Source organism: Lethenteron reissneri, unplaced genomic scaffold (assembly GCF_015708825.2).
Source record: "Lethenteron reissneri isolate LAM-NWPU_2019-01 unplaced genomic scaffold, ASM1570882v1 scaffold_1055, whole genome shotgun sequence".
Taxonomy (NCBI): domain Eukaryota; kingdom Metazoa; phylum Chordata; class Hyperoartia; order Petromyzontiformes; family Petromyzontidae; genus Lethenteron; species Lethenteron reissneri.
Window position 1 is genome coordinate 808 of NW_026890734.1, and position 27,150 is coordinate 27,957.

A 27,150-nucleotide genomic window follows, 5' to 3' on the forward strand; every position below is an offset into this window, starting at 1 on the left:
CCCTCAATACCCCCACCATGACCGTTCCACACAGAGAACTCACACACACACGGACTCACACGGAGAGACTCACACACAGAGACTCACACAGCCACCACTCACCCACAGCTCGGTTCCACTCCTGCAGAAGACCGACTCAGTGTAGTCCCAGGGCTTGCGAGCTGGTTTTCAGTCTCCAACGGCTCTTCTGCTCCAACGACTGCCTCGAGTCTCTCACGCACCGCCTTATATAGCCAACTGCCCCCCGAGGGCGGGGCTGTATGCGGACGTCGATGTCGACACCCCATGCACGGATGTAGACACCGCAACGTAATGGCTTGCTACACCCCGGTACGTAACGCCTCTAGATCTCGATTTAAAGCTTTCGTGACTGCAGGCATTCATCTTCTTGGTTCTTTTGGTAAAGTCACGTAGAAGGGAAATAATAAAAATAAAAATAAAACATAATAAAATATTCTTACGACTTTTCGGCCACAACGCAAGCAGCCATCCTCAGGTGAAGACCAGGTCTGTCGGGGAGACAGCGTCTGAATGAAACACCACCACGCTTGGAGCGTATATTTAAGCTTGGTTGAAAGGGGGGAAGGGCGCCTTGACAAATAATTTGCATATCAAGAGGAATTTAGCATATTTATGGAAATGCAGGTATGTGATTAGTACTACTGTACTTGTGAAATGCGTAGGAGGTGGGCGGGGGGTTTCAAAGTCATATTATGCCCGTGCATTATGCAGGATTAGCAGCATCAAAGGGAGGGGATAGGGGTAGCATTAATAAAGGGAAGGAATGTTAATAGTATGTAGCTGCAGTAACTAAACCACCACGTAAACAACTAAAGTATAAACTACGTAGACATCTCTAACGGCCAAACTGCCAGTGGCGCGAGACGCGGGGGCGGTACAAGGTAACCACGCCCCCCCCGTGATGTCACAGCCATGAGCTCCTCCCCCCATGCCCCTCCCCCCATGCCCCTCCCGGCCTCCCCTCGCGACCACCTTCAAAGTCCCCTCCCCCCCTCGCGAACCCCCATGCCCCTCCCCCCTCACCCCCCATGCCCCTCCCCCGCTCACCACCATACCCCTCCCCCCTCACCCCCCCCCATGCCCCTCCCCCCATGCCCCTCACCCCCCATGCCCCACCCCCTCACCCCCCATGCCCCTCCCCCCTCACCCCCCCATGCCCCTCCCCCCTCACCCCCCATGCCCCTCCCCCTCCCCCCATGCCCCGCACCCCCCCCATGCCCCTCCCCCTCACCCCCAATACCCCTCCCCCCTCCCCCCCCATGCCCCTCCCCCTCACCCCCCCATGCCCCTCCCCTCCCCCCCCATGCCCCTCCCCCCGCACCCCCCATGCCCCTCCCCCCCCATGCCCCTCCCCCTTCACCCCCCCATGCCCCCCCCCCTCACCCCCCATGCCCCTCACCCCCCATGCCCCACCCCCCTCACACCCCCATGCCCCACCCCCCTCCCCCCCCATGCGCCTCCCCCTCACCCCCCATGCCCCACCCCCCTCCCCCCCCATGCGCCTCCCCCTCACAAAACCCGCCATGCCCCTCACCCCCCATGCCCCTCCCCCCTCACCCCCCCCCATGCCCCTCCCCCCTCACCCCCCCATGCCCCCTCCCCCTCCCCCCCCCATGCCCCTCCCCCCTCACCCCCCCATGCCCCTCCCCCCCCCATGCCCCTCCCCTTTTCACCCCCCCATGCCCCCCCCCTCACCCCCATGCCCCTCACCCCCCATGCCCCACCCCCTCACCCCCCCATAGCCCAACCCCCCTCCCCCCCATGCGCCTCCCCCTCACCCCCCCATGCCCCACCCCCCTCCCCCCCATGCGCCTCCCCTCACCCCCCCATGCCCCTCCCCCTCACCCCCCATGACCCTCCCCCCTCACCCCCCCCATGCCCCTCACACCCCCATGCCCCACCCCCCCCCTCCCCCCCCATGCCCCTCCCCCCTCACCCCCCCATGCCCCTCCCCTCCCCCCCATGCCCTCCCCACCTCACCCCCCATGCCCCTCCCCCCCCATGGCCCCTCCCCCTTCACCCCCCCATGCCCCCCCCTCACCCCCATGCCCCTCACCCCCCATGCCCCACCCCCCTCACCCCCCCATGCCCCACCCCCCTCCCCACCCCCATGCGCCTCCCCCTCACCCCCCCAGGCCCCACCCCCCTCCCCCCCCATGCGCCTCCCCCTCACCCCCCATGCCCCTCACCCCCCATGCCCCTCCCCCCATCACCCCCACCCATGCCCCTCACCCCCCATTGCCCCACCCCCCTCCCCCCCCATGCCCATCCCCCCTCACCCCCCCATGCCCCTCCCCCCTCACCCCCCCATGCCCCTCCCCCTCACCCCCCATACCCCTCCCCCCCTCACCCCCCATGCCCCTCACCCCCCATGCCCCTCACCCCCCCATGCCCCACCCCCTCACCCCCCCATGCCCCTCCCCCCTCACCCCCCATGCCCCTCCCCCCTCACCCCCCCATGCCCCTCCCCCTCCCCCCATGCCCCTCCCCCCTCACCCCCCCATGCCCCTCACCCCCCCAATGCCCCTCCCCCCTCACCCCCCCATGCCCTCCCCCCTCACCCCCTCATGCCCTCCCCCTCCCCCCCCATGCCCCTCCCCCCTCACCCCCCATGCCCCTTGGCCCGCATGCCCCTCCCCCTTCACCCCCCCATGCCCCCCCCCTCACCCCCATGCCCCTCCCCCTCACCCCACCATGCCCCATGCCCCACCCCCTCACCGCCCCCATGCCCCACCCCCCTCCCCCCCAATGCGCCTCCCCTCAGCCCCCCATGTGCCCCTCCCCCTCACCCCCCATGCCCCTCCCCCCTCACCCCCCCATAGCCCCTCACGCCCCCCATTGCCCCATCCCCCTCCCCCCCATGGCCCCTCACCAATCCCCCCTCCCCCCCTCACCCCCCCATGGCCCCTCCCCCTCACCCCCATGATTCCGCTCCCCCTCCCCCCCCATGACCCCTCCCCCTACCCCCTCAACCCCCCCATGTCCCCTCCACGCCTCGACCCCATGCCCCTCCCCCTCAACCCCCCCATGCCCTCACCCCCATGATGCCCCACCCCCACTCACCCCCCCCATGTGCCCGCCCCCCTCACACCCCCCCATGCCCCTCCCCCTCACCCCCCCATGCCCCTCCCCATCACAACCCGCATGCCCCTCCCCCCCTCAACCCCCCATGCCCCTCCCCCCTCACCCCCATGCCCCTCCCCCCTCAGCCCCCCCTGCCCCTCCCCCTCACCCCCCATGCCCCTCCCCTCACCCACCCCCATGCCCCTCCCCCTCACCCCCCATGCCCCTCCCCCCTCACCCCCCCCATGCCCCTCACCCCCCATGCCCCATCCCCCTCCCCCCCCATGCCCCTCCCCCCTCCCCCCTCACCACACCCCATGCCCTCCCCCTCCCCCCCATGCCCCTCCCCCTCCCCCCCCATGCCCCTCCCCCCTCCCCCCCTCACCCCCCCATTGCCCCTCCCCCTCACCCCCATGCCCCTCCCCCTCACCCCCATGCCCCTCCCCCTCACACCCATTGCCCCACCCCCTCCCCCCCCCATGCCCCTCCCCCCTCACCCCCCCATGCCCCTCCCCCCTCACCCCCCCTGCCCCTCCCCCCTCACCGCCCCCATGCCCCTCCCCCCTCACCCCCCCAGTGGCCCCTCTCCCCCTCACCCCCCATGCCCCTCCCCTCTCACCCCCCCCATTGCCCCTCCCCCTCACCCCCCCATGCCCCTCCCCCTCCCCCCCCCCCATGCACCTCCCCCCCTCCCCCCCCCATGCCCCACCCCCCTCCCCCCCATTGCCCCACCCCCTCACCCCCCATGCCCCACCCTTTCCCCCCCCATGCCCCACCCCCCTCCCCCCCATGCCCCTCCCCCTCACCCCCCATGGCCCCACCCCCTCACCCCCCATGCCCCACCCCCAATGCCCCTCCCCCCCCCTCACCCCCCATGCCCCTCACCCTCCCCCCCCATGCCCCTCCCCCTCACCCCCCATGCCCCACCCCCTCACCCCCCATGCCCCACCCCCCTCACCCCCCATGCCCCTCCCCCTCACCCCCCCATGCCCCACCCCCCTCACCCCCCATGCCCCACCCCCCTCACCCCCCCATGCCCCACCCCCCTCCCCCCCCATGCCCCACCCCCCTCCCCCCGCTGCCACTTCCGCTGGGGTCGGGGCCGAGTGGAGGCGGCGCGCGCAGTGCATTGTGGGTGGCGAGCGGCTGGTTTGGATTCCCGCTCACGGCCACCGTCAGTGGCGAGCGGAAGCTTCTGAAGCGGCGGCTCGCTGGGCCTCCTCTACGTCGACTCAGCCTGAAGGTGAGAACCTCGCGCGGTGTGTCCACATCAGCAGTGGCGGCGGCGGTGGGAGGAGACAGAGGAGGCGCCTGGCCCACAGCCGTCACGTTCTGCGGAGTTCGCGGCGCAGCTTCAAGCAGAGCTCGGCCCTGCTGCTGCTGCTGTTGTGGTTACATTATAGTTGTGGTTACATTATAGTTGTGGTTACATTATAGTTGTGGTTACATTATAGTTGTGGTTACATTATAGTTGTGGTAAGTTAGTTGTGGTTACAGTTGTTGGTCGTGGTTATTGTTGTGATTATAGTTGTGTGGTTGTTACTGTGGTGGTTGTGCAGGTGGTGGCACACGAGTTAACCCATAGCACCAGGGTCTAGCCCTCCTCTTGTACCGAGCCAGGCAGAGCAGTCGGCCCATGGCACCTGAGTCTGGCCCGTGACCTCCTCCTGCACTTAGCCTGGCACAGCCGTCAATCCATGGCACCTGGGTTATTGTGGTGACGTCACCGCCACGTCGTGGTGAATGGCGACTGTTAATGTGTGTTGGCTTGTGTGTGAGTATGATGGTGAATGCGTGAGTATGATGGTGAGTATGATGGTGAATGCGTGAGTATGATGGTGAGTATCATGGTGAGTATGATGGTGAATGCGTGAGTATGATGGTGAGTATCATGGTGAGTGTGATGGTGAGTGTATCGTGGTTGGTGAGTAATACTGAGTGTGAGTTTGACTAATTATCTTCCCTCTCGCTGTCTCTGCTTTCCCCCCTAACTACCTCGCCTGGTATACAGGAGTTTGTAGGTTCGATCCCGACCCTGATGCCTGCTGTATATTTGGAGTTTGCGTGTCTCTGTCTCTCCCTGTGGTCGCGTGGATTTTTCTCCGGGTCCTCCGGTTTCTCTCTCCACATTAAGATACATTCGTTTAAAGTTTTGACTTAAAACTTTCGTGAGGGCAGGAATTAATATAATTGGTTCTTTCGGTAAAGTCACGTAAATAGAAAACAAAAACAAATCTATTTTTTAAGTTAAAAAAATGAGATAAATTGAAAATAATAAAAGCAATTTATTCGATTTATTACTCTTTTTTTTTTTGGTTTTCTATTTACGTGACTTTACCGAAAGAACCAAGAATATGAATATTCGTTTAAAGTATTTGGCTGCTATAATTTACACGTGATGATGAGCCACTTCGTTGAGCTATTATTGGTGGCAAGTCGCTTCTGAATAAGTAATATTTAAAAGTACTTTGTTTTTTTAAAACGCTTTAATTAAATTAAATGTACCACGACTCCAGGAAGTGGCCCCGATGCTTGCCATAACGTAAGGGGCCGTGGTGATTTACAGCCAACGTCAGTTGAGCGTGGACAATTAGACCCAAGCCGAAACATAACATAAAAATGAATGTTTAAAAATACTTTTTTTTCATATAATGTAGTTTTGTCATCAGTATGACATAAGTATACCAAGTTTGCAGTCGATACCACATTGGGAAGTGGGTTAAAATTGAGTTGCAAGATTTGAGGATACAACAACAACAACAGACAGAGTGAGTTAAATAAAAGCGCGTAATAAAAGAGATGTTCATCTCAGTGGACCTTACCTGGTAAAATGAAAATCGTTGAGATCTAGTTTTATCTCTCCTTCCCGAGCACAACAACAAGCAGGAGTAGTGGGAGGAGCATTCTCCACTAAGTAGTGGTGACGACACCACGGCGCTTGTGCCAGGATATGTGCACCATAGATATCCATCACATAGAGACCCATAGAGTCATCACACATAGACCTATACACGCACTACGCACAGACCCTCAGACTTGCACAGAGAACCATAGACTCACCACAAAGACCCATATACTCATCAGACAGAGAACCACAGACTCAAACAGATCCACAGACTCGCACAGAGCCCTATAGACTCACCAAACAGAGACATAGACTCACCACAGAGAGACACATAGACTCACCAGACAGATACCCATAGACTCAATCGTAACCATACTCGCACAGAGACCCACAGACTCGCCACACATACCCATCTAATTACCACACAGAGACCCATAGACCTACACAAAAGCGCATAGACTCATCACACAGAACCACAGACTCAAACACACCCACAGACTCGCACAGAGGTCTATAGACTCACCACACAAACACACGGACTCACCACAGAGCCCCATAGACTCACCACAGAGACCCATAGACTCATCAGACAGAGACGCATAGACTCACCCCACAGAGACTCATAGACTCACCCCACAGATACCCATAGAGTTATACAAAAACGCATAGACTCATCACACAGAGAACCACCGACTCAAACAGACTCGCACAGAGCCCTATAGACTCACAAAACAGAGACACATAAACTCACCACACAGAGACACATAGACTCACCTCACAGAGACCCACGGACTATCACAGAGACCCATAGACTCACCACACAGAGATCCATCGACTCACAGAGACCCAAGTGCTCGCACGTGAATGTGTGGTGATTTAGTTGAAGGTGGAGGGGGGTTACCAGCCCCTCGCACCCATCCAGAACTCCCTGTGGCCACTGGTGGCTGCGGGCGACGTGAGGTTCACAGCTGGTCAGGGTTGGCGCCCCCCCCCCCCCCCCCAAAATGTCATCTCTCACAACCACCGCTGCATTATCAACCGTCACCATTCGCCAATAAGTGACAATGACGTTACCACAGCGCCTGTGCCAGGCCAGGTGCACTTTGAAGTCACGTGAAGTGTCGAAGGCTGGCTGACCGGAGGTCCTGGAACAGGCCCAGGTGCCATGGGTTGGCTGACTGAGATGACTGTCAGCACCACCTGTACCCCGTACTGTGCCAAATTGCTGCATATTTATCATCCGGTGTTCCGCTCGTTGTTGTGAGTGTCACTCCTCCGTTGTTGTTGGAGGGCGATTGTCGCCAACTGCCAAGTAGAAGCATCCTTCACGAGCCTCCCCGCAGAGGCCGATCTCGACACCACTGGTACCAGTCGTCGGCAAAGCCCACTCAGCTCCACATCCTCCCGTACCGCATCAGTCCACCTCCACTCCAGCCAATGCCGTGCCCGCCCAGCTCCCTCCATCCACCCACATACTCACTTACCGGCTTACTCACGCACTCACCCACTCATATCTGCTCTCGCACCTACGCATGAAATTTTAAATGCAGGCTACGCAAAGCATCGTGATCAATTTACACCAAAATCTACTCTCAACCACTTAAACCACATATTCGTAAATGATGCGCACCATAATCAGCCACTATGGCTGTGTGCAGGGTGTTGTGATGTCACGTAGTACGACGTTTTTCTTGCTCCCCCCCCCCCCCGTTTTAACGCGGCGTCTATCTATGGCCTCGTCACATTGGCCTTAATGGACGCGTGGTGATGGTGAAAGATGATTCGGCGGTGGATACTGAATTACCGGAGCCCCATTTAACATTCAGGTGACACGGTGCACGGTACGTGAAGAACCTGTTATGTCCTGTAAGCAGACTTCTCTGCGTGGGATAGTTAACACCTCTTAATGCACAGACAACCGCCAACGCAGCCTCGCCTGCCGGAGGAGCTCGCTGATGATCGGACAGTGTTGAGATCTCTCAAGGATCTGTGAGTTACTCGCACACAAAGATCCCCGTATAGCCTTTAACAGACTGTTGGGGCAAGTGCTTTATAACATCAAAGGGGCGCTGCAATACGATGCAATCAAAATCACCGATCAGAGATTTTCCCATATATGGTCTTTGCTGATTGTGAATCGATACTAATTGTATTGATTCCACTCAGTCGATACAGCAGCAAGCTCAAAATGTCCGATTTTATCTGAAAATTTCTGCGTTTCACAGATCATACAAAGCAACGGTATTGATGCCTGGTTTGTATGTACTTTTTATTTTAAAAAAAATGCATGTAGTCTATCAGACTTTTGTATTAAATCGCTCTGCAAAAAGTCATTTTGTATGCTAATAAATCAATGTTATGCTAATGCAAAATTTCATCATAGCCGCGACTCGGTTTACTCCGATATGCAATGTCATCTTTATTTCGATCCTGTGAGTGTACAATTTTATATTAAACTTCATTTACTGAGTGAATACAAGACCACTTATATGCTGATGTCCATTTTTATCATAGCTGTGATTCATTCAGCCATTCACTCACTCAGCCACAAACTCACTCAGCCACCCACTCACTCAACGACTCACTCAACTACTCAGCCGCTCACTCACTCAGATATTCACTCACTCAACCACTCACTCAATTATTAACTCAACCACTCAACCAATCATTCAACCACCCACTCACTCAATCACTCAACCATCACGCTCTCACTCACTCAACCATTCACTCACTCAGCCACTCACTCAGCCACCCACTCACTCAGTCACTCAACCACTCACTAAACCACTCACTCATTCAACCGCTCGCTCACTCAACCATTCACTCACTCAACCACTCGCTTGCTCACTCAACCACTCACTTGCTCACTCAAGCACTCGCTCACTCAACCACTCACCCAACCACTCGCTCAACGACTAACTCTACCACTCACTCACTCAACCCCTCACTCAACCTTTCACTCAACCCCTCACCAAACCACTCACTCAAAGACTCACCAGAATCCTCTCGGCTTGGGGACTCACTTAACCACTGACTTAACCACTCACTTAACCATTCACTTAACCACTCACTAGAGCAACCACTCACTCACTTAATGACTTACTCAACCACTCAACCAATTACTTTCTCACTCACTCAGCCACTCACTCCTTCACTCAGCCACTCACCCTTTCACTCAGCCACTCACTCATTTAGCCACTCACTCAGCCACACACTCAACCACTCAGCCGCGCACTCACGAAGCTACTTACTCACGAAGCTACTTACTCACTCAACCACTCACTCACTTATTCACTTACTCAACCACTCAACCATCACTCTTTAACTCACTCAACAATTCACTCAATCAGCCACACTCACTCAACGACTCACTAACTTAACCGCTCAGCCGCTCAGTCACTCTATCTCAATCACTCAACCACTCGCTCACTCAGCCACTCACTCCCTCAACCACTAACTGACTGAACCACTCACTCAACCACTCACTCATTCAACCGTTCCCGAATTCATTCAACCAGTCACTCAACCATTATGTCGCTGGACGAGTCCCACCTTGATGGGTCTGCGACATTTCTTTCCAGAGTTATTGCCAAAAAACCACAAACATCCCAGAATCCTCTTGGTTTGGGGTCCAAATGTTGTCGCTTATTGTATCCCATGAGAAACATCGCATCGAATAATTGTGATTGGATTCTCCCTGCCTGGACGAGCAGAATTGAATATGTAAGCATCAGGATTTGGATCAAACCTACAACCTCCTGTATACCGGGCGAAGTAGTGAACTCGTCACCCGGGTTGCCCTAATCCATTCCCGTATCTCTTTTTCTGTGTGTGTGCTACAGGCGGGTGTCTCAGATTGCCAGCACCATGTGATGGGAGCTCCAGGGCATGCTGTGTGCTCGCCAGGAGGGGCTGGGCAAGATGGCGTAGTCGCTGGAGCAGCTGCGGGCGCGGCACCGCCGCTCTCACCCTGGCGGAGTGCAGCAACACAGTGGGGTGGCACCAGCGGGACACTCTGGACAACGCAGCCAAGGTGCGCGCCAGCCACTCACTCATCCACTAACTCAGCCACTCATACAACCACTCACTCACTCATCCACTAACTTAAACCACTCACTCAACTACTCACTCACTCAACCACTCACTCAACCACTCACTCAACCATTCACTCAACCATCCACTTACTCAACCACTCAATCAATCACTCACTCAGTCATTAACTCAACCACTCACTCAACCACACACTCATGTGCTCAAACACTCACTCATTGGTTCAAACACTCACTCATTCAAATACTCATTCAACCACTCACTAATTCACTCAACCACTCACTCACTGAACCACTCACTCAACCACACACTCGCTCACTGAACCAATCGCTCCATAAATCACTCACTCAGCCACTCACTCAACCAATCAGTCACTCAATCATGAATTAAACCGCTCACTCACTCAACCCCTTACACACAGGCTCATCGCCTGTGTCTCAACCATCTCACTGAGTAACATAACTCTTTTTTAAGAAGTGACCTGGCCACAAATGATAGGTCAAAACGTGCCTCATGTGGAAATTTATAGCAGCCAACTACTCTAAACGCCTGTTTCTAAATGTGTAAGGAAAATCCAGAGGACCAGAATAAAAATCCACTTGACCACGGAGAGAACATGCAAACTCCAAATATACAGGTGTCAGGGTTGGGATCTAACCGACAACCTCCTGTATACCAGACGAGGTAGTTAACATTGTATCCGGGCAAGCCGTACATCGAGCTGGAGTGGACCATGCGGCCCATCCCTATCGCGTAAGTGGCTCCCACTGTTGTTATTGTGTTCATATGTGTGTGGTCTGCTTGTGTGTATGCGTGTGCTGCACTGCGCTATGAACCCAACATGACCAGGCTGTTGCCCCGCTCGCCCGACTCGTTGAGAGGTTGGCCACCCCCCAGGGCGTTGTCGTGAAGATACCGCTGGGAGGAAGAATATCTCACAATACTGGAAGAGGTGAGGACTACACAGTAATTAACTGAGTGGGTCTGTGAGTGAGTTAGTGGATGAGTCGGTGGGTGAGTCGGTGGGTGAGTGGGTGGGTCAGTGGTTGAGGGAGTAGGTGAGTGAGTGTGTTAGAGAAGTGGGTGTGTTGAATGTGAGTGAATAGATGAGTGTGTGGAGGAGTGGATTGTTGAGTGAGTCGTTGGGTGAGTGAGTAGGTGGGTGTGGGTTAGAGATTGAGTGGGTGGTGGGTGATTGTGTGAATTAGTGGGTGGGTGGGTGAGTGAATGGTTTGAAGTGATTGATTAGGTGAGGGAGTGGGTGAGAGGTGGGTTGGTGAGTGGATGAGAAAATTGGTGGGTTAGAGATTGAGTGGGTGGGTAACTAGGTGATTGGGAGGGTGAGTGGGTGAGTGGCTTAATGGGTGATTCAGTCGGTGGGTGAGTAGATGAGTGCCTGGATAAGTAAGTGAGTGTATGGGAGCATGAGTGGGTGGATGGTTGAGTAGGTGGGTGAATAGGTGAGTGGGTGGTGGGTGGGTGAATTAGTGAGTGACTGTGTGAGTGAGTGCGTGGGTAGGTCAGTGCGATATTGTGTGGGGGAGTGGGTGAGTGAGGGGTTGAGTGAATAGGTTAGTGGGCGGGTGAGTAGATTGTTGGGTGAGTGGGTGGGTGAGTCAGTTAGTGGGTGGGTGAGTGAATATCGAAGGTTGAGCAGGTGAGTTGTTAGTGTGTGATTGGGTGCGTGGGTGAATCAAAGAGTGAGGCACCACGGTAGCGACATGTTAACTACCTCGCCTAGTATACAGGATTTTGTGTATTCGATCCCATCCCTTCCACCTGTATATTTGGAGTTGGCATGTTCTCCCTGTGGTCGTGTGGATTTTTCTCCGGGTCCTCCAGGTTTTCTCTCCATATTTAAAATCAACATGCATTTAGAGGATGTGGCTGCAATAAATGTCTCCATGATAATCCATTTCGTTATCCTATCATTTGTAACCAGGCCACTTCTGAAAAATATTAATTTAGTTATTTGAACCAGAGGTCGCAACCGGGTACCCGATACCCGTACCCTACCCGATACCCGGCTACCCGTACCCGGCCGGGTACGGTACGGGTAGCCGTTTGCGACCCTGGGCGGCCGGGTACGGGTACGGATAGGCCGTGAGTCACTGGTGAGTAACCGTTTGTCACTCATTTCGGGTAGGGTACGGGTAGGGAACGGGTACCCGTACCTCTGATCTGAACCTTTTCTGGTAAAATTAAAAAAATATTGTTTAATTTAGTTTATTGGGTGGGTGAGTGGGTAGGTGGGTTATTGAGTGATTTGGTGGGTAGGTTAGAGATTGAGCGGGTGAATGGGTGGGTGTGTGAGTGGGGGTGTGATTAGTTGAGTAGGTGAGTGGGTGAGTAAATTGTTGAGTGAGTGGATTAGAGATTGAGTGGGTGGCAGGGTGAGTGGGTTTGTGAGGTGGGTTGGTGGGTGTTTGAATGGGTGAGTGGGTGGAGTGCCGTGGTGGCGAGCTGTTAACTACCTCGCCTTTTGTACAGGAGGTCGTAAATTCGATCCCGACCCTGACGCCTTGTCGCGTGGAATTTTCTCCAGGTGCTCCGGGTTCTCCCTCCACATTTAAAAACATGCAATTATAGAATTTGGCTGCTATAACTTTATACGTGAAAAGCCACTGAATTGAGTTGATATTTGTGGTCAAGTGGTTTTTGAAAAATATCTATATAGCTGAGTGCCTTACCTGGTAAAATAAAAAAAGCTTAATTTTTATTTAGTGTGCAGATGAGTGGCTGGGTGGGTGAGTGGATGAGTGAGTGCGATGTTTGATGGGTAGTAGGTCAGTGGCTGGGTGAGTGGGTGAGTGTGTGCTTGGCTCGGTGGTTGAATGAATGGATGGTTGAGTTAGTGGGTGGGTGTTTGAGTGTGTGTTATCGTGGGTGGGAGAGTCAGAGAGTGGAGTGCCATGTTGGCAAATTGTTAACTATCTTGCCTGGTATTTTTAAGTTCGTAGGTTCGATCCAAACCCTGCTTCTCAAAACAATCTATATAGCTCAGTGGGCATTACCTGGGGAAAAAAAATGTTTGATTTAGTTAAGGGTGTTGGTGAGTGGGCGGGTGGGTGAGTGCATCAGTGTGGGTTTGAGAATTAGTGGGTGGCTTGGTGAGTAGGTAAGTTCGAGTGACTCAGTGGTTGAGTTTGTGGGTGGTTACGTTAGTAGGTGATTAAATTAGTGGGTGGGTTAATAATTACGTTGGTAGTGGGTGAGTGGCTGAGTGGCTGAGGTGGTTGGCTCGGTGGGTGGGTGAGTAGGTGGGTTATAAATTGAGTAGGTGGCAGGGTGAGTGGATCTGAAAGTGGGTGAGTGAGTAGGTGCATGGCTGGGTGAGTTAGTGAGTGGATGGATGAGTGAGTGGGTGAGTGTGTGGGTGCATGGATGTGTGGGTGGGTGAGTGTGTGTGGGTAGGAGGTTAAATTTCGATTTAAAGCTTTCGTGACTGCAGGGATTCATCTTCTTGGTTCTTTCGGTAAAGTCACGTAGAAGGGAAGTAATAAAATAATAAAAATAAAACATAATAAAACAATTCTCACGACGTTTCGGCCACAACGCAAGCAGCCGTCCTCAGGTGAAGAATGAGACAATGCCAAGCTAGGAGCTTATATATAAGCTGCGTTGGAGGTGGAAGAAAGAGCGCCTTAACAAAAGAATGTGCATATGAAGAGGAATTTAGCATATACATGGAAAATGCGTAGGAGGTGGGCGGGGGGGGTTTCAAAGTCATATTATGCCCATGCATTATGCAGGATCAACAGCACCAAGGGGGGGTGCAGGGATTAGCAGTAACAAAGGAAAGGAATGTTAATGATATGTAGCTGCAGTTACTCAACAACCACGTAGAAAACTAAAGTATAAACTACATAAAAAACTAAAGTATAAATTGCATAGCACCATCAGTATACTTAGTATACTTACTATACTCTACACTAAGCTGAGTTACTAACAACAAGTACTAAATGTATTACTTGTTGTTAGTAACTCAGCTTAGTGTAGAGTATAGTAAGTATACTGATGGTGCTATGCAATTTATACTTTAGTTTTTTATGTAGTTTATACTTTAGTTTTCTACGTGGTTGTTGAGTAACTGCAGCTACATATCATTAACATTCCTTTCCTTTGTTACTGCTAATCCCTGCACCCCCCCTTGGTGCTGTTGATCCTGCATAATGCATGGGCATAATATGACTTTGAAACCCCCCCCGCCCACCTCCTACGCATTTTCCATGTATATGCTAAATTCCTCTTCATATGCACATTCTTTTGTTAAGGCGCTCTTTCTTCCACCTCCAACGCAGCTTATATATAAGCTCCTAGCTTGGCATTGTCTCATTCTTCACCTGAGGACGGCTGCTTGCGTTGTGGCCGAAACGTCGTGAGAATTGTTTTATTATGTTTTATTTTTATTATTTTATTACTTCCCTTCTACGTGACTTTACCGAAAGAACCAAGAAGGTAGGAGGTTAGTTGGGTAGTGCGTGAATGGGTGGGTTAGAAATTGAGGGAGTGGGTTAGTCACTGGGTGAGTGAGTGGATGGGTGGGTTTGTGAGCTTTGGTTAAGAGATTGAGTCAGTAGCAGGGTTGGTGTGTGGTTTAGAGATTGAGTGGGTGGTTGGGTGAGTGGGTGGTTGGGTGAGTGGGTGGGTTAGAGATTGAGTGGCTCGGTGAGGGAGTATTGGGTGGGTGAAGTGAGTTGGTGGGTCGGTGAGTGCGTGGGTGGGTGATTCAGTAAGTGGGTGAGTGAGGGGTTGGGTGAGCAATGGGTTGAGTGGGTGTGTTTTTTGTTCGTGAGTTTGTGGGTGGGTGAGTGGGTCAGTTAGTGGTTGGGTGAGTAAGTGGGTGGGTGAGCAAGTGAGTGAATGGGTGTGTTGGTAGGTGAGTGTGTAGCTTGGTGAGTGGTCATAGGGTGAGTGGGTGGGTGAGAAAGTGGTTAACTGAGTGAGTGGTTGGGTGGATGGGTGAGTTGTTGACTGAGTGGGGTCAGCGAGTGGGTGGGTGAGTTGATGTGGGAGGTTGAGTGGGTAAGATAGTGTGTGAGTGAGTGGATGGGTGAGTCAGAGAGTGAGGCGCCAAGGTGGTGAGATGTTCACTGCCTCACCTAGTATACAGGAGATTGTGGATTCGATCCCGACCCTGTCGCCTGTATATTTGGAGTTTGCATGTTCTACACATGGTCGCGTGGATTTTGCTGCAGGTCCTTCGGGTTTTCCCCTCTGCATTTAGAATCAACATGCATTTAGAGGATTTGGCTGCAATAAATGTCTATGTGATAAGCCACTTCGTTTATCTATAATTTGTTCACTGGTCTATTCTGAAAAGGATCTATATAGCTCAATGGGCCTTACCTGGTGAAATAAAAAGTAGTTTAGTTTAGGGGGTAGGTGGCTCGTTGGGTCGGTAGGTCTGTTGCAGGTCGAGTAGGTGGCAGGGTGAGTGGGTGAGTAGGTAAGTGGCTGGGTGAGTGGGTGGACTGCTGAGTGTGTGAGTTAGAGATAGAGTGGGTGGATGGGTGGGTGTATGATTGGGGGAGTGAAATGGTGAGTGGATGGGTGAATGAATTGTTGAGTGAGTGAGTCAGTGAGTGGGTGTGTAGGTGGGTGCGTGGGTAAGTGGTTAGCAAGGTGTGTGGGTCTTTGAGTGGGTATGTGGCTGAATGGGTATGTGGCTGAATGGGTATGTGGCTGAATGGGTATGTGACTGAATGGGTATGTGGCTGAATGGGTATGTGGGAATGGGTATGTGGCTGAATGGGTATGTGGCTGAATGGGTATGTGGCTGAATGGGTATGTGGCTGAATGGGTATGTGGCTGAATGGGTATGTGGCTGAATGGGTATGTGGCTGAATGGGTATGTGGCTGAATGGGTATGTGGCTGAATGGGTATGTGGCTGAATGGGTATGTGGCTGAATGGGTATGTGGCTGAATGGGTATGTGGCTGAATGGGTATGTGGCTGAATGGGTATGTGGCTGAATGGGTATGTGGCTGAATGGGTAGGTGGCTGAATGGGTAGGTGAGTGGGTATGTGGCTGAATGGGTATGTGGCTGAATGGGTAGGTGAGTGGGTGGCTGCGAGTCAGAGTGGAGCCCCATGGTGGCGAGATGTTAACTATCTTACCTTTTGTACAGGAGGTTATGGATTCGGTCTCGATCTTGATGCCTGTATATTTTGAGTTTGCATGTTCTCCTCGTGGTTCATGGATTTTTCTCCGAGACCTCTGGGTTTTTTGTGGCCACGTTGCTTCTGAATAAGATTTATATAGCTCCGTGGGCCTTGCCTTGTAAAAAAAAAATTAGCTTACAGTTGGGTGAGTGGGTGGTTGAGTGCGTGGGTGGGTGAGTGAGTTGGTGGGTGGTTAGGTTAGTAGGTGAGGGGCTGATGTGAGTGAGTTGTTGGGTTAGATATGGAGTAGGTCACAGTGTGAGTGGGTGGGTTGGTGCGTGAGTTGGTCAGTGAGTGGGTGGGTGAGTTGGTGGGTGGGTTGTTGGGTGATTGAGTTGGTGAGTGCATGTGTAGGTGGGTGCGTGGATGAGTGGTTTAGTGAGTGGGTTAGAAATTGAGTGCGTGGCAGGGTGAGTGGGTTTGTGAGTCGGTTAGTGGGTGGCTTTAGTAGTTGAGTGGGTGAGTCAAAGAATTGAGCGCCACGGTGGCAAGATGTTAACTACCTCGCCTACTATACAGAATGTTGTGGGTTCGATCCCGACCCTGACGCCTGTATATTTCACTCCACATTTGGAAACATGTAATAAGAGGAATTGGGTGCAATAAATGTTTACAGTGACTTTGTTGAACTATCATTTGTGGCGAGGATGCTTCTGAAAACAATCTTTATAGCTCAGTGGGCCTTACCTGGTAAAATACCGCTGGGAGGAAGAATATCTCACATTACCAGAAGAGATAAGGACTACACATAGAGGGTGTGATTAACTGGGTGGGTCTGTGAGTGTGGGTCAGTGATTGAGGAAGTAGGTGAGTGAGTGTGTTAGAGATTGTGGGTGATAGGGTAAGCCATGGGTGACGTGAGTGGGTGTGTTGTTTGGGAGTGAATAGACGAGTGGTTGGGTGAGTGGCTGGGTGAGTGGGTGGGTGGGTGTGTAGGTGAGTGGGTTAGAGATTGATTGGGTGAGTTAGTGGGTGGCTGAGTGGGTGGGTGGGTGAATGGGTTTAGAGATTGAGTGGGTGGTGGGTGGTTGGGTGAATGAATGGGTGGGTGGGTTTGTGAATGGTTGAGGTGAGTGAGTGGGTGGGTCAGTGCGTGAGTGGGTGTGGGAGTGGGTGAGAGGTGGGTTGGTGAGTTGGTGAGAGGATTAGTGAATTGGTGGGTTCGAGATTGCGTGGCTGGGTGAGTGAGTGGGTTAGAGATTGAGTGGGTGGCAGGGTAAGTGGGTGGGTTGCTTAATGGGTGTGTGAGTGGGTGGATGAATAGGTGAGTGGACAGGTGCATGGTTTAGTGGGTGAGTGAATAAGTGAGTGAGTGGGTGAGTGGATTGTTGCGTGAATGTGTGGGTGGTTGAGTTTTTGGGTAGATGGGTGTGTGAATATGGGAGATGAGTTCGTGTGTTAGTGGGTGGGTGAGTCGGAGAATGAGGCACCATGGTGCCGAGATGTTAACTACCTCGCCTAGTATACAGGAGGTTGTGGATTTTATCCCAGCCCTTCCGCTTGTATATTTGGAGTTTCTATGTTTTCCCCGTGGTCGCGTGGAATTTTCTCCAGGTTGTCCCTCCACATTTGAACATGCATTTGTATAATTTGGTTGCAATAACATTCTACGTGAAAAGCCACTTAATTGAACTGTCATTTGTGCTGAGGTGGCTTCCGACAAAGATCTATAGCTCAGGGCCTTACCCAGTAAAATGAAAACCAATTAAATATTCGTTTATTGTGTGGATGAGTGGGTGCGTGCGTGAGTGGGTGCGTGGGTGGATGAGTGAGTGGATGGGTTGATGCGTCGTAGGTGAGTCGCTGAGTGAGTGAGTGGCTGGGTGCATGAGTGTGGGTTAGTGATTGAGTGGGTGGCTTAGTGAGTGGGTCAGTGTATGAATGGCTCAGTAGTTGAGTGAGTGAGTGGGTGATTGAGTGAGTGGGTGAGTGTGTGGGTTAGTGGGTGGGAGAGTCAGACAGTGGGGCGCCACGGTGGCGAGATGTTAACTACCTCGCCTGGTATGCAGAAGGTTGTGGGTTTGATCCCGACCCTGACACCTGTATATTTCCCTCCACATTTAAAATCAACAAGCATTTATAGGATTTGGCTGCAATACATGTCATAAGCCACTTCGTTGACCTATAATTTTTAACCAGGTAATTTCTGAAAAGATGTTTAGCTCTGTGGGCCTTACCTGGTAAAATAACCACAATTTAGATTTAGTTTAGTGTGTTGGTGAGTGGGCGGGTGAGTGCGTGGGTGGGTGGGTGAGTGGGTGAGTGGGTGAGTGTGAGTTGCTCGGTGGTTGAGTTAGTGGGTGGTAGTGGGTGGTTGAGTTAGTGGGTGGTTGAATGTTTTGGTGGTTGAATTATTGGGTGGTTGAGTGGTGGGTGGGTGGGTGAATAATTACGTGGTTAGTGGGTGAGTTGCTGAGGGAGTGGTTGGGCGAGTGAGTGGGTTAGAAATTGAGTGGGTGGCATGGTGAATGGATGTGTATGTGACTGGGTGAGTAGGTGAGTGGCTGGGTGAGTATGTGAGTGGATGGATGAGTGAGGGGGTGAGTGGATTTGTGGATGAGTGAGTGTGTGGGTAGCAGGTTATGTGGGTAGTGGGTGGGTTATAAATTGAGTGAGTGGGTTAGTGACTGGGTGAGTTGTAGTTGAGAGAGTCAGTTTAAAAGTGAGTTGGTGGGTTAGAGATTGACTGGCTCGGTGAGTGAGAGCTGGGTGGGTTAGTGAGTTGTTGGGTGGGTGAGTGTTAGTGGGTGGATGATCGACTGGGTGGGTGGTTGAGTGAGGAGATGGGTGGGTGGTTTGCAGTGATGTGTGGTGAGGTCAATGGCTGGGGAGACACTGGCTTGTGTCAGAGCCAGATTCACACACTCAGGGGGACGTGGCCTCACGGAGGGGGGCGTGTTAGACGCATCCTCCTCAGTGAGGCAAATGTGATGGCTGCCTCCCCTGGTGCTTTTTCATTGCAGTTTCATGACGAGACCAGCGAGCCTAAATATCTTAATACACATACGTGAAATAAGTTACCTGGAGTATGGAAGGCGAGGACATGAAATGAAGGGGTCTACAAACATTACATTGGTGACATACTGAGATAGTAGCAGGCACGCGCTTATTGCCCGCGCTCCATCCAGTTACTGAGGGGTTGCGCAATCAGGGGAGGCTGAGCTCGTCGCTGCCTCGCCTCTCGTCTCTTCCTGTATTTGCAGTGGAGCTCCGCAAATTTGGCAATTTTGACTATAAAAATGATTGGAATCGTACAGAAATGACATTTATAACACAGATCAGTGGAAAAATCTTAATTTTTATTTTATTATTCTCTTTTTTTTTTTTATTTTCGTAAAAACTATTGTCATTGGAGTATGACAGGTGAGGCTCTGCCTCCCCTGACCGCACGTCCCTGGTGGGTTGGTAGGTTGGTAGGTTGGTGAGGAAGTGAGAGAGTTAGTGGGTACGAGATTGAGTGGGTGGCTGGCTGAGTGGTTGAGAAGATGGGTGTGCGATTTCATGGGTGAGTGAGTCGGTGAGTGAGTGGGTGAGTGGGTTTTTGTATGGGTGAGTGCTTCAGTGGGTTCATGAGTGAGTGGATGGGTTATTGAGTGAGAGGGTGGGTATTTGAGTAAGTGGTGTGCGTGAATAGGTGAATGGGTGGGTGTTTGAGTGAGTGAGTGAGTCGGAGAATGGGGTGCCACGGTGGTGAGATGGTAACTTCCTCACCTAATATACAGGAGGTTGTCGATTCGATCCCGACCCTGTCGCAAGTATATTTGATCGTGCTTGTTCTCCTCGTGGTCGTGTGGATTTTTGTTCCAGGTCCACGGAGTTTTCCCTCTGCATTGAGAATAAACTTGCATTCAGAGGATTTGGCTGCAATGCATGTGTAGTATTCTTGAATGAGACCGACACTTCGTAGAGGCCACACGCTTTTATTCCGATAACACTAGTCCTCAGGACTCACTGGGGAAACAGTCCCACACACACAACCTAGGGAGGTACAGCCTCCGGCTATATTCTCATTTCTCTCCTTCCCTAGCCTCCAGCTACTCTGTTACTCTCTTCCCTAGCCTACAGCTACTCAGCTACTCTCTTCCCTAGCCTACAGCTACTCAGCTACTCTCTTCCCTAGCCTACAGCTACTCAGCTACTCTCTTCCCTAGCCTACAGCTACTCAGCTACTCTCTTCCCTAGCCTACAGCTACTCTGTTACTCTCTTCCCTAGCCTACAGCTACTCAGCTACTCTCTTCCCTAGCCTACAGCTACTCTGTTACTCTCTTCCCTAGCCTACAGCTACTCAGCTACTCTCTTCCCTAGCCTACAGCTACTTAGCTACTCTCTTCCCTAGCCTACAGCTACTTAGCTACTCTCTTCCCTAGCCTACAGCTACTCAGCTACTCTCTTCCCTAGCCTACAGCTACTCAGCTACTCTCTTCCCTAGCCTACAGCTACTCAGCTACTCTCTTCCCTAGCCTACAGCTACTCAGCTACTCTCTTCCCTAGCCTCCAGCTACTCTGTTACTCTCTTCCCTAGCCTACAGCTACTCAGCTGCTCTCTTCCCTAGCCTACAGCTACTCGGCTACTCTCTTCCCTAGCCTACAGCTACTCAGCTACTCTCTTCCCTAGCCTACAGCTACTCGGCTACTCTCTTCCCTAGCCTACAGCTACTCAGCTACTCTCTTCCCTAGCCTACAGCTACTCAGCCCACTCAGTTCCAGCGGGGCGGCATCCTTGAGGCTTGGGGGTCCAGGATCTCCGGCTCTCCTCCTTCAGCTTCTCCTCCGATCGACCCCTCCGCTCTCCGGGAGCCGTCTTATATATCCCCTCTCTCTGAGGGGCGGGGGTGTCTCGGGCCCTGGCTCTCGCCAGCCCCCTCCCCTCAGAGCCGTTCCAACCACCTCTCGTCCCTGTCAATCCGGGCCGGTCCAGACCGGTACGTACCTCTCCCCTAGCTTGTGTGACCTGTGTGACCTGTGTCAACCTTGGTGTCAACCTTGACCACCACACATGTGTAAGTGATAAGCCACTTAGTTAACCTGTCATTTGTAACAAGGTCGCTTTTGAAAAAGATCTATATAGCCCTGTGGGCCTTACCTGGTAAAATAAAAACAGTTTAGTTTTTGTTTCGTGGGCGAGTGGGTGAGTGAGTGAATGGGTGGGTTGGTGGTTGGGTGGTTGAATGGGGGTTGGGTGGGTAAGTTGGTGGGTGTTCGAGTCAGTGGCTGGGTCATTGTGTGAGTGTATGGGTATTTGAGTAAGTGGTGCGAGTCAGTAGGTGAATGGGTGGGTGTTTGGGTGAGTGGCTGGTAGGTGGGTGAGTAAGTTAGTGTAGGAGGTTGAGTGGGGAAGTTAGTGTGCGAGTGGGTGGGTGAGTGAGTCAGAGAATGGGGCACCATGGTGGTGAGATGTTAACTACCTTGCATAGTATACAGGAGGTCATGGAATTGATCCCGACCCTGCCGCCTGCATATTTCGAGTTTGCATCTTCTCCCTGTGGTCACGTGGATTTTTCTCCGGGTCCTCTGGGTTTTTGCATTGAGAATAAATTTGCATTCAGAGGATTTGGCTGCAATAAATGTATATGTGATAAGCCACTTTGTTTACCTGTAATTTGTAACAAGGTCGCTTTTGAAAAAGATCTATATAGCTCTGTGGGCCTTAGCTGGTACAATGAGAAATAGTTCAGTTTTCGTTTATTGGGTGGGTGAGTGGTTGGTGGGTGATTGATTGAGTGTGTGGTTGGGTTGGTGGGTGAGTGTGTGAGTTAGAGAGTGGGTGGGTGGATGGGTGGGTGTGTGAGTGGGGGAGTGAATAGGTGAGTGGGTGGGTGAGTGGAGTCTAGAGTGAGTGAGTGAGTGGGTTGGTGGGTGGGTCGTTGAGTTAATGAGTGGGTGTGTAGGTGGGTGCACAGGTAAGCTCTTGAGTGGCTGAGTGTGTGCTTGAGCGAGTGAGTTAGCGGTTGAGTGGGTGGCAGGGTGAGTGGGTTTGTGAGAGGGTGAGTGAGTGTGGGTGGCAAGGTGAGTGGGTGGCATAGTGAGTGGGTGAGTGAGTGTGTGGGTGGCTTTAGTAGTTTAGTGGTTGGGTGAGTCAGATAATGAGGCACCACAGAGCGAGATGCAAACCCCCTCGCGAAAGCCGACGTGTTAAACTGGTATATTGGAATTCGTAGGTTTGACCCCAACCCTGATGTCTATATTTGGAGTTTGCATCTTCTCTCGTGGTCACGTCGATTTTTCTCTGATTCCTTCGGGTTTGTTTAACACGTAGACTTTCGCGACCAATATCATCCATAATAGAGGTTTCTTTTTTGGGTTAGATCGCGTAAATATTTAAATGTGTCGTTTAAACCCACCACCACCCGACACAGCCAACTAGTAAGGATTGTCAGAACATGCCAATTTGTAACTAGTACAGCACACGGTGTGTTGGAGAGTCAAGCCTCAACATTTACAATCTGAGTACGACGTTTCGCCAGTAATTACAACTAGCTTCATCAGGCGACAGCCAGATTTGTGGAGACATTCACCTGTTTCGTTCCTTATGTAGAGGCGTAGATGTGCTGCCTGTTTTTATCATTTGCCGGTTATCATTCGCCTGTTGTCAAGTTAAAAGTAGAAATAGTTATTATTGTTGTAATCACGTTATAAGAAGAAATAATTGTTATTTCGTTAAAAGTAGAAATAATTATTGTTATCAAGTTCTAAGTGGAAATAATAATTACTGTTCTCATTCGCCTGTCGTTATCATTTGCCTGTTGTTATTTTTCGCCTATTGTTATCAAGTTAGAAGTAGAAAGTTATTATTATTGTTATCATTCGCCTGGTGTTGGTAGTGCACGTCTCTAATCCAGCACTCTGGAAGGTAGCGAGGGTTGGTGAATCACCGCACAATGATGTTGGCAAATCACCTTCCCGTGGGCGTCGAGGTGCCATAACCTGACTCGCCAGGAGAAGGCAGTAGAGCAAGTGGACTAATCGCCATCTTCACCTGTACAGGGATAGAGTGTTTCACCCTCGCACGCATGGGTTTTCTCCGGGTACTCCGGTTTCCCCCACTGGTATAAACACTCGTCATTAATTAGCGCATAATGCCTCCATAGAGGACCGCAGAGCTTGGACAATTGTTGGTACTGGCTCACCACGTGGCTTCCTTCCTGCACGGCTGTGGTTCATCATGCCTCTGAGTCGTTCTTGTGCGCGCTATAAAACTTTTAATTATTACTATTATTCGCCAGGCGGTGGTGTTGCAAGCCTGTAATCCAGCAGTGGAAGGCAGCAAGGGTGAGTGGATCACACAGTGAATGTTGTGAAACCCCCTTTCCGTGGGCATCGAGGTGCCTCCTCCTGGCTGGCTGGCCAGGAGAAGGCAGTACAGAAAGTGGGATAATCGCCATCTTTGCCTGTACGGTTTAAAGTGCTGCCCCCCGGGTTTTCTCCAGGTGCTCCGGTTTCCCCCACTTGTGTAAGAACTCATCATTCATTCGTCGAAAATGTAAAAAAACAATTCAGGACCCGACTGTGACTCAGTGTGGATTTCCTGGACTAAGTCTATTTTATTATTATAAAGAATTAAAGGGGCTGTTTGATGACACGACTAGAGAGCTGGCTTGCACTGCAGGGAACTTAATATTCAACTTGGATTCCGCAACCCTCAATGGCCATTTTAAGTTAAATTTGTGCATGTAAGACTCGCACAAACAACCATACCCAGAAACCCATAGACTCCAACAGAGACCCATACATTCCTACAGACACTCAGACTCACACAGCGACCCCATACAGAGACCGATAGACATGCACAGAGACCCAGAGCCTCACACAGAGATCCATATTCTCAAAGGCCCAAAAACTCACACAGAAATCCATAGATTCGCACAGAGGTCAATAGAATTTGAATTTGAATATTTATTTATACTGGAGGAATCTGATAAGCTATAACGATCTGTTTTCACAGACGTCCAATCGGGTGGGTCAGAAAATAACAACAAAAATACAATACAAAAACATCACAGGAAAGGTAAACAAATTGTTTCGAAATATACAAATTAAACTGAACTCTTTTTATCTTACCATAGACTCATACAAACATGTTGGACTCGCACAGAGACCTTAACCACTAAACATCGAACAATTAAAACCCTCTAAACTTCTAAACCCCTAACTATCTAAATCCATAACCATCTAAACTGCTAACCCTCTCAACCCCTTTACTCTTACAACCCTAATCTTTAAACCCCTCGCCCTCTAAAAGCTTAACCTCTAAACCCCCAAAACTCTAACCATCTCAACCCCTAACCCTCTAAATTCCTATACCCCTAACCCTCAACCCCTTTACCCTTAAAACCCTAACCCACCAAAACCCTCACTCTCTAAACCCCTTATTCTTTTAACCCTAACCGTCTAAGCCATTAAAAACCAAACCCTCTGAATCCCTAACCCTCTAAACCTTGAAACCCTAACCTTCTCAAACCCTAAATCCCTAACATTCTAAATACCAACCAATCTAAACCACAACCCTCTAAAGAACTAACCCTCTAGACCCCTAACCCTCTGAACTCATAACCTCCTAAATCCTCAACCTCTAAAACCCTAACCCTCAAAACCCTAACATTCTAAAACCCTAAATCTGTAACCTAATTTTCGATTTAAAGCTTTCGTGACTGCAGGGATTCATCTTCTAACCTAATCCCAACACATTTAAACCTCTACCCTCTAAAGAACGAACCCTCTAGACGCCTAACCCTTAAAACACCTATGCCCCTAAAATGCTAACCCTCTAAACACATAATCCACTACACCCGGAACCCTCTAAACCCATAAAGGTTTTTTTTTGTTAGATTATGTAAATATAAACGTGTCGTTAAACCAACCACCACCCGAAACAGCCAATTAGTAAAATTTGTCACATCAACAAAAAGTGCCATTTAGTGTTGGAGACTAACCCAAAAAAAACTTTATTATGGACAATATTAGTTGTGAAAGTCTCGGTGTTAAACCCTCAACTCTCAAGCCACTAAACACCTAACACTGTAAATCACTAACCCTTGAAACCCCGATACCTCTAAACCCCTAAACACATACCCTTATAACCTCAACTACTAACCATCTAAACCATTCAACATCCAACAACCTCTAAACACGTAACTCTCTAAACTTTAAAGCGATTTGAAGCGTGTTTTATTTTGGGGGGGGGGGGGGGGCAGTGCTTTTTGACGTCATATTTAAGGGGGGGGGGGGTCTGACTTTTCGTGACGCCGCGTGACGAGGGGGGGGTGGGGGTCAAAAATCGTCCAAAATCGCGTGACGTCATTTATGGACGGCCCCTCGTTCGCTCGAGTGACCTGGGAAGTGATCTCACTCCCTGACACCACACTGCGTGTCCCCGTTTTAAATTCAAGTGGTGAATGAAGAAAAAAACAAGTAGACTGTTTAATCAAACAGTCTGAAGTGTTAATAGACTGATATTATTTTTGAACACTTCAGACTTTTTTAATAAACATTGTCAACTTTAGAATATCATTGGTGAGCAGCTATGAGCTAAATTGGATAATGATTCACACTTGGTAATAACGTGTGCCTCTTATTACTGGCCATTGAAATGAATAAACATAACTTAATCAAATACATGTTATGTAATAAGTTAGAAAAGTAAAAAAGTTTCGTCTCGCGGGACTGCCGGCTGAAGACCACCACATTCCCTATCAGTCATTAAAGGTTGTGATCATACTTCACCACGCTGGTCATGTTAGTCGTGCCCAGGAATCCAACTCATGTGGCCAGGTTCAGACAACAGTGCGCTAACCACTACGCCCACTGCTCCACCCATTTCTAACCGTTGAGGTAATAAGTAATATTTAAAAGTACTTTTTTAAAAACACGCTTTAATGAAATGTACCGTATTCGTAATGGCAGAACTCCACGACTCCAGGACGTGGCCCCGAAGCTTGCCATCACGTCAGGGGCCGTGCTGATTTACAGCCAACATCAGTTGAGCGTGGACAATGAGACCCAAGCCGAAACATAACATATACAAAATTATGTTTACAAATATATATTTTTTATGTTTTTTTATGATAGAATATAGTATTGTCATCAGTATGACATAAATATACCAAGTTTTGCAGTCCATACCACATTGGGAAGTGGGTTAAAATTCAGTTACAAGATTTTAGGATACGACAACAACAACAGAGTGAGTTAAATAAAAGCGTGTAATAATACAAAGACATCACGTTTCTAAGCATCTAATGAACAGCGGTGTTCGGGCGGCAAGAAGCAGTTCATGGGAACGCTGCGAGTCGCAAGAGGTCCTTTCCCCGAGCCCTGCGCGATGAACGAATGAAATGGACAGCGCCTTCACTCAAGACGCTTGACGGAGCTCACGACACGATGACGCCATAAAAATGATGGCTCTGATCCTTGAGGTTTGCAGGACGGCTCCTGGTTCGTCATCCCCATATCTTCGGCAGTCGCAGGCTGGAGGTGCTGATGGAGCCGAGGGAGCCGACAGAGCCGAGGAGAGGAGGCCGTGATGGCGGGAAGGAGGCTGTGATACACTGACTCATCTTACACTGCCTCACTCACACAACATACACTGACTCAGTCATACATCTTACACTCACACAACCACTGACCCATTCACTGATCATACACAATTCACTCATCATACACTCACTCATCATACGTTGACTCACTCATTATACACTCACTCACACTCTCACTGACTCACTCACTCATCTTACACTGACTCAGTCACTCAACATACACTGACTCAGTCATACATCTTACACTCACTCACACAACCACTGACCCATTCACTCATCATACACAATTCACTCATCATACACTCACTCATCATACGTTGACTCACTCATCATACACTCACTCACACTCTCACTGACTCACTCACACATCATACACTAACTCATCATATGCTGACTCACACATCATACACAAGGAGTGTCATGCTGCCAGCTATGGCTACAAGTTCGGTCGTACATGTTATGTATATCGTTTA

The 27,150-nt window shown here is 51.0% G+C and overlaps 1 protein-coding gene across 5 annotated transcripts; it reads left to right on the top strand.

Annotated features, from left to right (window-relative positions):
- The first annotated feature begins 269 nt into the window (after nt 1-269).
- LOC133361432 (uncharacterized) lies at nt 270-27,150 on the top strand. Of its 5 annotated transcripts, XR_009757365.1 has the most exons (6): nt 270-330; nt 4,210-4,327; nt 9,772-9,962; nt 10,829-10,931; nt 23,369-23,414; nt 26,566-27,150. XR_009757365.1 is itself a non-coding variant. In XM_061580351.1 (5 exons), the coding sequence occupies exons 1-5, from the start codon at nt 286-288 to the stop codon at nt 26,620-26,622; spliced, it is 522 nt and encodes a 173-aa protein (XP_061436335.1). In that variant the 5' UTR covers nt 276-285; the 3' UTR covers nt 26,623-27,150. The 5 variants fall into 5 exon arrangements, 4 of the variants coding, with proteins under 4 accessions (XP_061436335.1, XP_061436334.1, XP_061436336.1 ...); XM_061580351.1 differs by lacking the exon at nt 23,369-23,414 and having other exon boundaries at nt 276-330; nt 26,558-27,150; XM_061580350.1 differs by lacking the exon at nt 23,369-23,414 and having other exon boundaries at nt 276-330.

Excerpts from the sequence above, each read along its gene's own strand:
- LOC133361432 (XM_061580350.1), top strand. The coding sequence starts at position 286 with ATGCACGGATGTAGACACCGCAACGTAATGGCTTGCTACACCCCG. Across the intron at positions 331-4,209 it reads TAATGGCTTGCTACACCCCG|TGCATTGTGGGTGGCGAGCG; the intron begins GTACGTAACGCC and ends CGGCGCGCGCAG. Across the intron at positions 9,963-10,828 it reads CTCTGGACAACGCAGCCAAG|GCTGTTGCCCCGCTCGCCCG; the intron begins GTGCGCGCCAGC and ends CAACATGACCAG.